General features: G+C 40.5%; 1 protein-coding gene across 1 annotated transcript; it reads left to right on the top strand.

Moving 5' to 3' along the window:
- Window positions 1-10,127: 10,127 nt before the first annotated feature.
- Window positions 10,128-12,190, top strand: Ssadh (succinic semialdehyde dehydrogenase). Its single transcript, XM_002056439.4, has 3 exons — window positions 10,128-10,435; window positions 10,503-10,780; window positions 10,843-12,190. The coding sequence occupies exons 2-3, from the start codon at window positions 10,511-10,513 to the stop codon at window positions 12,076-12,078; spliced, it is 1,506 nt and encodes a 501-aa protein (XP_002056475.1). The 5' UTR covers window positions 10,128-10,435; window positions 10,503-10,510; the 3' UTR covers window positions 12,079-12,190.
- The last annotated feature ends 124 nt before the right edge of the window (window positions 12,191-12,314 follow it).

Below are 12,314 nucleotides of genomic sequence, written 5' to 3'. Positions count from 1 at the left end.
GTCTTTGAAAAACCGGTAATAGTTATGAGCCCAAGATCCAAGGTTTCCCTTGCCTGTCGCAAAAAAAAGGAAGGAAAAAAATTCATTGAAGCGTTGGAAATTATGTTTTGATTTTCCATATGCCATGGGACCCGGCAGAACTCCTAACGAACCATGGCAAATTGTCTAATCTGCCAACTGTCTTCACACCTTTGACGCGGCGGCATTCGGTTGATGGGCTACGCTATGGGCATGGGTTTCGGTTTGGGCTTGGGCTTGCGTGTTGGGTTGCATATTACATTGTCGCTTACAAGGCACCCCATATAACTGCCCTCTAACCCATCAAATGGTCCATTACATGCCGCATAATGAACATTCAAAAAGTACACACAACCGAAATGCTTTATTAATTGTTTGCAATTTGTTTATGTTTAACAAGCAATTTATTTCGTGTCGAACAGGGTATTCTCGGCTTGAGTCTGGTGAACGCTAACCTATCACTCACTTTGAGCCTGTCTGTAACTATCTGGAAAGGCTATAAAAATAATTAATTATAGGTAAGCATTTGAAATTTGTCGAAGGTGTTTGCAGATTCTCGATTCTCGAAGGTTATCCTCCAATTGAGAATAGGGTAAAAATTGAACTAGGCTCACACTTACTTCCGGAAGGAGATATTTATCTGTAACTAGAACTTGTTGGAAGTTTTAATTTATCGCAATCCTTGGAACTGATATTCAATAGCTCATGTTTTACTTTAAGTGTATTTTGTTTTTATTTATTAAATAACTGAACTATTACGAGAAAGGAAATCTACCCGAACCTTCCATCATAAAGATCTATGCATGTGATCCTTGGCACTTTTCTAGAAATTTCTGATCCTCGATAGTGAAGTGTGCTGAACTCTATTCCTGAATATACTTCGAAATAAAACTATAATATAGCCATAAGCTATGAATAATCTTCAAAGTCGATCCGGGATCCTCGCCTTAACTATACTGTGTTTTCTTTTAACATTTCTCGAACTGACTTCAAAAAATAATATAATATTTTATGTATCTTTTGAAATTGTCAAAAGTTTCTCATGATCCTCAGCAGTGAGCCTCGTAAAACGAGTAGAGCTTTATTTCCGTTAGGATTTTGTTTTCTTTGAATCTATTTTATATATGTGTGCTTCGTTTCTCATGATCCCTTGGTGTGATCCTCGATGCGTGAATATGAAGTGCAATGCTTTTGCTGAGCTTTTTTATTATTCGACCCTATCAACCCTTTTTTGTGAAGGAATTAAATATTTTACATAATAATACAATTTGTGAATATTTTCAAACGATCAGCCTACATTTAAAATTGAGTTACCCTAAGTATGAAATAGCCCCAGCTTAGCATAATTAACATAATAATAAATTTTGATTATCAATTTTTTAGCGATCTTGAAAGTATTGATATTTACATTGGCCGCGTACTTCGATCCCTTGTTGATCAATGCGAACAAGATGCGATCGCAGGCTACGCATAACTCAGCGTGTCAACATCCTTTATACACATACATATTTTTAATAAAGTTATAAATTTGTATCAAAAACATAAACGTGACATTGATCTACAGCCGTTGGGTGAATCACAAACGATCTCGCTGATCTTTTGTTTCTCACAGTCAGAGAACAGAAGGAAGTATTCTTTCAGTACTTTGAGACAGTTTGCGTAAATTTCGGCAATTTTATAAAAGCAAGAGCTACTTAAAGTGATCGCAGGGCAACTTTATGATCACCAAAAGAAAAGAAAACTAAAAAAACGAGAAGCATATCAAAGCAAATAAAATCAGACAAGAACAACATGTGAACGATTGCAAATTACAAGCAAAGATCCGCGCTGAAAGCCCAAGACTAAAGCAAGACCAAAGTCTGTAGCTGTGTCTGTTCGACGGTCTGACTGTCTGGGGGTCTGTTAATATCTGGCGATCAGGACCAAGTTTCTTTGCCTCGCTAATGCTCTAACAAGGGGGTATTATTATTTTCTTATATAATGTGCAATGCATAGAAGCCAATTTTGAGATAAATATTATAGATCATTATAGAGAAATATATATTGATCAGTTCCATTAGCTGTTTTGAGCATGTGCTTCTGTGTGTTCAATTTGAAGTGATCTGTTTTTTGTGCTTCTTTTTACCTTTTTTTGTTTTTTTTTTTTTTGCGAACCAGTATAAACCTGATATAGCTATTACTCTCATTCATGGCAACGATTCGTCGGAATAGGCTCGTTAGATCTATACCTAATCGAATGATCGAGTCAGAAAGGTGTTCATTCATAAGCAACTTCTAGTGTATACGATAGACTAAATTTGATTAAGATTGTTTCTATTATACTTAAAGGAACTTGAAGAACATTAACTTTATGTGCTCTACCTTATCACAAGGCTGCCATAGAAGTGATCCGAATAAGCTTGTGTTTTTGTGTAGATCGGCTTAACAAGCTTTGAGGTTTAAAATTTTTAACGTTTGTTATTATATATTAATTAAATTAAAAATATTCAATACATATAGTATATAAGTCTTAACCTATATAAGTACTAGTTATTTGTATTCAGAGATGGGTTAAATTTGATTGGAGTGATAATGCTATAATTTACTTTGGTTAAATATGATTGGAATCGTGCTACTCATTCATTTATATATTTACATGGAAAGAGGGTTTATAAATTAATTAGCTGCTTAAGCTTGGGCATATTTCTATACCTCACGTAATGCTTATATACTATATGCTATATCCGCAGGGCATTGGGTCTTCTGCAACCGAAAGATACTTGCTCTTGTTTTGCTTTTCTTTTCCTCTTTTTTTTTTTGGCTGCTGGCTGGCAGCTGCTTCTTTTTGGGTTTGTCGTCATTACGAAAAGGAAGCTAAAGACAAACGGATATGCGCTGCACATCAAGCAACTGTCTTTTTTTTTCCTTTTGCTTTTGGGGCTTTTCACTTCTTGGCGTAAAATAAATTGTGCGACAGGTGCGACGATGCTGACCACTGGAGCCAAAAACAAAAAATAAAAATAAATAAAATAAAGCACCAAAAAACAAACCTTAACCACAGAAAGCTGTTGCAAAGCTTTGGTCATTTTTATTTTTATTTTCATTTTTTTTCTTTCCTTTGTACTTTTGGTGTGTGTGGGAGCGAAGCTTTCGATCCTTTGTCGATCTTCGATCTTACAGCTGCGCATAATTGCCAAGTCTGGGAGACTGTTGCTGCATTTACAAGACAAGATGCAGCTGTTATTTCCGCCTGAATGAGTTTCAAGGGTTTTCTGAGCTAGTCTCAGGACTCGATCGTTGCTCTGGCTTACAATAAGCTGGCTACTTAGACGCATGGCTCGTTGATCCTTTTTCTTTTCTTCGCTTCAGCTCTTTCTAATGCTAATCCCGGCCAGGAATGTTGCGCTACCTGCCCCTTTCTGGTTCTGCTGCTCTCGTTCTTGCTAGCCGTGTCTGCGTGGCCTATTGAATTAATGCGCCGCATTAGCAGCCAACAGGTTTATGTAGACATCCTTTTTTTTCCTCTCACTCTTCGCTCTTACTAGGAAAAACCACACAGACAGGCGCAGTGATCGTGGCACATGGATCATGCAACGTTTTAGGGTTATAAATTTCTGTTCGGGCAGACGCGCACGTAGCACAACTAATATAGTCCAAAATAACAGGTGTTGACTGATTAGTTTCAATGGTTTTTTCCTTTTTTTTTTGGGCGCGATCGACAGATCGGCGAATCGCTGTATCGTTGGATCGTTGGATCGGTAGATATGCCCCGCGGCACGTATCAAATTGATGACTGATGATCGACTATGTGGACTATGGCATTTGCCACCTGTAAACCGATGCTGCTTTGGGTACAGTTGCGATCACTTTGCCTGTGGCAGATCTCTCTCTCTCTCTCTTTGTCTCGCTCTCTCTGTCTCTGTCTGGCAGATGTTTGCATATCGTACTGAAGATCGCCGCGCATACACTCAATTGTTTTTTTTTAAAGCAAATACTCGTTGTCTGGACTATGGACCTGCAGCTGGTCCAGCTAAGTATTTTGCATTTCGCAAATGCAAACAACAAGCGAAACGAACCGAAACGCAGCAGAAACAACAATTTTGGCAAACACAAAAGGATCAGATGCACACACACACACACACCACACACACACACATAAAGGGCATCCTGCTGCAGCCAGGACATGCCACGTTAGTCGAAAGTCCTGCATTTACATGGCACAAAAACATTTCCGTTGATTTATTATTATGTTCAGCATGGTACACAGGCTGCCTTTGATTGATCTACAGCGCAAAATGTTTGCGGCTTAGCCAGTAAAAGAGAAGCGAAAACAACAAGGAATTTAAAAGAACAGCCCAAGAAACAAATTTCCAAACAGCCCTGAATAAGATGGACTAAAATGTATCTGTACCTCATCATTATCTGCTGTACGCGATCTTGCGCAAGCGGATTTAACATTTCATTTACCCCGAGCACAAGTTTGTCAAGATCGATTGACCCAGCTGTCGGGAAAATAAATTTGTTTAAATTTTCCTTGCCATTTTCCGGGTGCGAATTGCCGTAATCTCTGCTCAAGATCTATTTAAGAGCTGCAGGCGCAATCGAGCAGAAATTAAAATAAAAAAATAGATCTGTTGGCAAACGATTTTCGATCGACTTAAAAAGCACATTTTTATTTGATCTGAAAATGTTCTAATTTGTGTTTTCTGATGAACATAAATTGCAAAACAATTGCAAATAATTAAGTTTATAAATTGATGAATATCAACAGACAAAATGCTGGAGCGAGTTTAAGCCAAAAATGGGCACAAAACTTATTAAAACCTGTAAGATTTATTTTAATTATTATTATACTTAATATGTTATTATTAATTTTATTATTAATGAATTCGTTTTAATTTTATTATAATTGATATTTGAAAAAAATCAGTTTTATTACCCAACTTTCCCTAATTAGATATTTATTTCAATTATTATTATCCTTAATTTTAAATACCCAACTTGCGTAAATTCGACATGTTTCCTTAATTATAATTACCTTATATGTATAAGTACATATTATTGATATATTCGTAATAATAAATAACTAATTTATGCAGGTTTGGTATGTAGGCTGATTATTAAATACCAAACCTGCTTTAATTAGATATTTAATATTTTTTACATTTAATTTTTATTTAAGACAACATTTCGTCTGCCCCGCTCAAACTTATGTTGACAGAAATTCAAACAAGAATGCAGCCAAGGGCTTCTTGGACTTGTGTATTCTGTTTGGCCAAGATCAACTCCTCATATGATCATTGATCAGTTACAAGTTATGCATGTGTGGGGCTATATCAACAGCTCTTTGGGCGTCAATGAACTTGACCCGTGTGCAGTTTCCACACCGTTTCAGGCTAAAGATCTGTACAGATCTCCTCGCGATCAACTCTCAGCGATCGTCGGCAGATCTCGGACTGTTTGCGCTGCGTATCCCGTGTTTGCTCAACAAAAACAAAACGCTGTGCAAAAATGTAACTGAAATTGTGTTTACACTTAACTGAAAGCAAATCAAGCGCGAATTGAGATCGTTTTGTATTTTATTTCACTTCTTTTTTTTTTCAAGATCAAGCAGCATCCTTTGGCGGCAGTTCGAACAATATATATGAGAATCTACTACAAAAAAAAAAAAGAAATAAAATAAAATGGGGCGTAAATATAAAAAAGCAGCTAAAAATTAAGCGGGGCTTTTGTTTTCTTATTCTTCTGATTTAAAAACTTCCGGTTTTTTTTTGCTCTGCGTGCTCGTAATTTGATCTGTTTATGCGTTAAGATATTCGCATAAAGTTGGCAAAAATAAGATACAGGCAGCAGCTGCCAGGGTAAAGCCCGATAAACTTGCTGCAGGAGAAAAATTAAATTAAAGAAAAGAAAAAAAGAAGCATTTGCAACAATTAAACGGATATGTCACAAGAAGGATGAAAAAAAATGTTGTTTGTTGCATTTTCCCAACAAAGGGAATACAAATTTAAATATGAATGCAATTTGGCCTAGGGCAAATACATACGCATACGCACACACACACGCACACACACACACGCGTACACACACAAAGGTGTATAATTATGGAGCAATGGGCTGTTACCTCGTCTCAGGAAACACGCGAGACACAAAGGCGCAATGCAATGCTAAAAGGCCTACCCAAATCAAAGACGACAAGGACAAGGACACGGCTGAGGCGAGGCTCGAGAATGAGGATGAGAATGAGAATGAGCCTGAGATTGAGCATGAGCCTGAGCATGAGCCTGAGCATAAGCCTAAGGAGTAGGGGCACAAAATGGCAAACAAATCAAAAAGCGTGAGAATCCGTTTGCATGACGCAGTTCCACATTGCGCAGCAGCCAGTTTGGGGCATCCTTCAGAAACCATCCCCACACCAGGGAGAAAAACCACCCCATTATATTAGGACTTGTCCTAGTGTGCCAATGCGCAACATTTACAGTCTTGGGGTTGCATAAATTATGCATCGGTACCAAATCCAATGCGTAGTTCTCCTCTACGTCTGCAGATTGCTTTTCAACAAGTTTTACGCGTTTTTGAACGATTTTCTTTTTTTATTTATTTATTTTTGTTGGTACAGTTTTTAATGGACTTTCGATGGGTGGTCTCAATGCACAGTTAGAGCTGTGGCGTATAAGGAAAGCTGAATTAAAATAGGTTTATTTTTACATAGAATATAATATGATCAAATTATTGTAAAATACGTATGAGAGTCTCAGAGGAAAGGGTAGGTTTTTGAGGAAATTGTATTGATTATATTTTATATTGCATTTAAGCCAAATTTTGGTTTTGATTTCCATATTGTATTCATCCAATATATAAAAACGTACAAAATTTAAGGTTATGTTGGTCTTACAAGGTTTTTGGCAGCGCTTAGCTTAAATAAGTTATTGCTCTACACTGAAGTTTAAACGCTGATCATTTTTTGAAAAACCCATTCAAATCTATTTCATTTCCATTGATTAGCGAGTCTGTACAGTTATGTTTAGTATTACTTTGAGGTTAGGTTAGATAACTGTGAATAAGCAGCCTGAAAGTGTACAGTAATGTCGCATTGTGAGGTTAGGTAATGATTCGTTAACTGGAAATAAAATGCCCAAAAACAGAAAATTGCATACAATTTCCAATTTTGCACAGTGTATGTCAATTGTTTGGCCATAAAACCAACCCCACAGCGAATCGGTAAACAGGAACCCAGTTTGGAGATGAGTTACGCACAACGAACAATGGGAATATGGCACAATAATTGTACCAAATTTCGACTTTGGCAGTTGAAAGGAATGCGCAATACGGTTTTTTTTTTTTGGATTTCAATGCTAAAGATTATGCGTAGCAGGAACAAAAACAAAAAAGGACTCGCTGCCGCGAAGATGACAATCAGAAAGGAAACTCATATATTGAGTCGAGTGTGTGTGAGTGCGTAATTATTATTTTTCAATTGGGGTTGCGCGGTTTTCAAGAACGCACCGTCTTTAGGGTTGGCCCCGGCCCAAGCTCAAGGACAACCAGGCTGGCAATCGAAAAGGGGCGACGGCTGCATGCCAGAACATGTCGGCCCTAACGAAAGTAGATCACAAACAATGGGCTGGCGTAGGGGCGAGGATCCAGATTATGAATTAATAATCAAGTTGGCTATAATAATGCCATAACCTTGAGGCAAAGGTAAATAATAATTAAGCCCAGCCCAGCGATCCACACACACACACGCACACACGTGTTGCTGCTGGCAGGACTCAAAGTCAACAACGGGATAGTCCGGGCACAGTCCAAATTGCGTACAGCTGCCGCCAACAACGTCTTGACGTATATGAATAGTATACCCTCTAGTCATGGAAGAGGGGTAGTGCAACAGGCAGAAGATGGCGTTGGGCCTGTGAGGGATATGCACATATATATGCTTGATCAGCATGAACAGGCGAACCGATCTGTGAGATCGGCTATATCTTAAGGACCTTAAGACCTAAGGTCAAATTAGAGAGGAGCATACGCACTGATACTTTTTTTCATTTACCCAAAATCGAGTAGTATCTCGTCTGTTTGTTTCTGTATATTATGCAAATTGTATGCATTGTTCACTCTTTCTATATCTACATGCCATATATCTTCAAGTCTAGAATTCCGATCGGATATTAGACACGAAAGTAATTCAAGAATGAAACTGCTGTTTGATTTTGTGTATGTACAGAAGCACGAATGCAAGTTCAGCTAACTCGGCGCTGGCTCTAGGGTAGCGCCTAGTCAGTACTCTTCGTCTAGGGCAGTCTGAGTTGTTTTCTTTTCGAGCAGCTGCAGGAGCTGTCAAGCAGCGGCACCACGTGCCAAGGTGAGTCAGCCAAGCGGCAGCAACAGGAGCAGCAGGCGGCAAAGCTATTATCCTGGCGGCCATTTTGTGTGGCGCTTAAGTCGGAGCAGGAGCAGCAGCTGTTGCAAACACGATCGCTATACACTTTTTATCTCTGTGGCAACCAGTTCGACGCCCTAAGCTTGCCGCAAGTCCTGGCTGCCAGTTGGTCCTTTCAGAAAGCTGCCGGTCCAAGACAACAGATGTTTTTTTTTCTTTCTTCTCCCTCTCGCTCCCTCTCGCTCTCTCTCTCTCTCTCTCTCTCTCTCACTCCCTGGAAGGAACGTGTTTGCAAACATGATTTATAGCTGATCTGCTGCTGTTGCTACTCCATGTTAGAGTTTCTTAGAGCATTGTTTGCCATTGACCAGCTGCTTGGCCTGCAAGCCGAACGCGTCTTGGAACCGGTCCCATATCTCTTTTGCTTTTGTCTCGTTTTTATGGCGTGTTATGATTTCGTATTACAATTAGCTATACAAAAGGCATGCTGCCTATTTCTTCTATATTATTCTTCTTCTTTTTTTTTTTTTTTGTTTTGGAGTAGGGGCATTGTTGGTTCGTTGCGACCCCATAAATTTGTGTAGAGCGCATTAAACTTGTCACAATTGTGCATTTAAGCAGACATTCAAATCCAGCCCAAAATGTCTGAGTGTGAGCACTTCATTAGCTTGGCGGCAGTCGCAACTAGCCAAGTCTAGAGTATCTCGCTCGTTTTGGCCATAATCATAAAAGTCAGGCGAACATGAATTGCTGTGGCATGCAACGCCTCCCGGCAGTACTTAAGACAAATAACTTACACACCTATCGACAGGTCCAGTCCCAGAGGCGCTGGCTCTTCGTTTAGTTGGATGCATTTTCAATTAGCTTTAAATCAGAACTAATTGAATTCATTTTGGCCTCGCATCGCATCGCATCTAGGCAATCTTATCTTAACAGTTATGATGCTTCGTGTGACCAGCTTGTTTTGGCATTCTCCGCCAAAATTTATTGACAAAAATTTGCAGCACAGATTGCATTGGGTGCCCGGCTGAGGCCTGCATGAACAGTAGCCGGCGCGTAGGTAAGAGGCAGCGGCCAGTCAGAACCTGCCATCGGCACATGTGAAATCTATGGCCATAGCTGTGCATAATAAATGGAGCACTTGTCCAGCGGCGGCGGCGCATGCAAAGCGACAGGTAAATGGCATACAGAAAGGTTAGCAAAAAAAAAAACAAACCCAATACCAGGCAGGAATGGCTGATCAAGTTTTTAGTGCATTGCTACCGCGCATGGCAAAAGGCATCGGACAAACAAGTGGCGCTGTCTGGAACAACATAAACAACGCGTTGTTTCCGTTGCAACGGCTTGAAATGGGCAGCATGCTACTTTCTATTACATATTACGATTTTCAAATTGAAGAGTGCGTTAGCGTAGGCCGTACACAAGCTGAATGCTGTAAGACGAAAAGTCGAAAATACTTATCGGTTAGCAGAGCATGTTAACGGTTAACATTGCATCCCTTCGGCTAGCAGAAAACTTTAAAATTAACATAGCACTGAATTATTTGAATGTAAGTCGATATATCGATATTTTTAGTTGTTTCCATGTAGCCATATAATTAGAGATTACGCTGCTCTATAAGTCTTTAATGAGAGTGCAAAGGGACGTCATATATGCAAATAAATACACATATATAGGTGTAAGCAAATACTAAATATACTAACAGTCATATGAGTTGGCTTTCTGCTGTAAATCTCTTATAAAGCTATAGTGACAATGTATAAATTGCTTTTAATTTGTTTCGCTTAAAATTTAATATTTTGAAAATTTTCGTTCAAGTTATGGTTTCGTATACTATACTCGCGTCTTTCTATGCAATTGAGGCTGTGACGTCATGCGCAAATAGAGCACAAAAGTAGCGCACTTGTTGACGTAACAATCTCTGCATTCAGCTGTGTCCACTCGCTGTAATCAAAATCAATTGAAACCAATCAAACAGACAAAAAGCCGCTAAACAAATAGAAAAAGCAGAGAAAAACGCAGCTATCAGACGATTGAGCCCAATCTTTTTCATATAAGGTGAGAGATAATGATAATTGATAAGCGGCAATCACTTGCATTAACATTGATTTGTTGCAAAATTCAGGCAAAACCATGTTCCGAAGGCTTAGTACATTGAAGGTCAGCCAAATGCGCGGTTTCTCGGCGCTGGTGCAGACCAAGGCATTGGTCAATGGCAATTGGATTGATTCTTGCAGCAGGCAAACATTCGAGGTGAAAAATCCCGCCAATGGAGAGGTGATCGGCCTTGTGCCCGATATGACAGTCGAGGATGCACAGCGGGCCATTAATGCCGCAAAGGAGGCTTTTGAGTCCAAGGAGTGGCGCTCCCTAACCGCCAAGGATCGCTCAAATATGTTGAAAGTATATAATTGGCATATAGATGCATTAAGACTGACACACTAAACCCAGCTGATCTCTTCCAGAAATGGCACCAGCTCATCGAACAGAATGCACAGGAAATCGCTGAAATCATGACAGCCGAGTCTGGCAAACCCATCAATGAGTCTAGGGGCGAGGTCGTCTATGGCAATGCATTCGTCGAGTGGTTTGCCGAGGAAGCGCGTCGCATTTATGGCGAAATTGTGCCCAGCGGCCAGCCAAATCGTGAGGTGATTGTCATGAAGCAGCCTATAGGCGTGGCCGCGCTGATAACACCCTGGAACTTTCCGTTGGCCATGATAACGCGCAAGGCGGGCGCCGCCTTAGCCGCCGGCTGTACCGTGGTCGTCAAGCCCTCAGAGGATACGCCCCTGACAGCACTCGCTGTGGCCAAGCTGGCCGAGCAAGCGGGCATTCCCAAGGGCGTTATCAATGTGGTGACCACCAAGAAGGCCGCACCGATTGGAGAACTGTTCTGCAAGAGTCCCGATGTACGTGGCATTAGCTTTACCGGCTCCACGCAGGTTGGCAAACTGCTATTCCGCAACAGCGCAGATGGAATTAAGCGCGTCTGCCTGGAGCTCGGCGGCAATGCACCGTTTATTGTCTTCAATTCGGCAAATGTTGAGAAGGCGGTGGATGGCGCCATGGCCTCCAAATTCCGCAACTGCGGACAGACTTGTGTCTCGGCGAATCGATTCTTTGTGCAGGAGGGCATATACGATAAGTTTGTGTCGCAGCTGAAGCAACGAGTGGAGGCGCTCAAGATCGGCGATGGCAAATCTGTAGATGTGCAAATTGGTCCGTTGATCAACAAGATGCAGTACGACAAGGTGAGCGGCTTCGTGGAGGATGCGCGCGACAAGAAGGCCAACATCATAGTGGGCGGAAAGGGGCTGCAGGAGCTGGGCTCCCTCTTCTATGCGCCCACCATAGTCACTGATGTGCCAACGTCGGCGCATATCTACACCGAGGAGGTTTTCGGACCCGTTGTGTCCATCATCAAATTTAAAGATGAGGCGGAGGCGGTGCAAAAGGCAAACGACACGCAACGTGGTCTGGCTGGCTATTTCTACAGTGAGAATCTGCAGCAGGTATTCCGGGTGGCTAAGCGTTTAGAGGTAGGCATGGTGGGTGTTAATGAAGGCATAATTTCCGCACCAGAGGCGCCGTTTGGCGGTGTCAAGGAGTCGGGCGTGGGACGTGAAGGTTCCAGGCATGGCATCGACGATTATGTAGATATCAAGTATATATGTATGGGTAATTTAAAATATGATTAAAATACCCATTGCCGCACGCTATAGCTTTAAGTAGCAGTCTTCCACTAGCAAAATGCTTGTTTGTTGTAAATTCTAATTAAAAATATAACTAAATGTGCACAAAAAGTACTTTGTTTTTAAATCAATTTTCAAATAAACGTTTTTTAAGATGCACACATTATTTTGCTGAACTCAGCTGTTAACTTAACAGTGGTGCTTTAACATTTAACAGCATTCGGTATTTTGTCAAGTTGTTT

The sequence above is a fragment of the Drosophila virilis genome, chromosome 2, assembly GCF_030788295.1.
Source record: "Drosophila virilis strain 15010-1051.87 chromosome 2, Dvir_AGI_RSII-ME, whole genome shotgun sequence".
Taxonomy (NCBI): domain Eukaryota; kingdom Metazoa; phylum Arthropoda; class Insecta; order Diptera; family Drosophilidae; genus Drosophila; species Drosophila virilis.
This window is presented reverse-complemented; position numbering and strand designations above follow the sequence as displayed.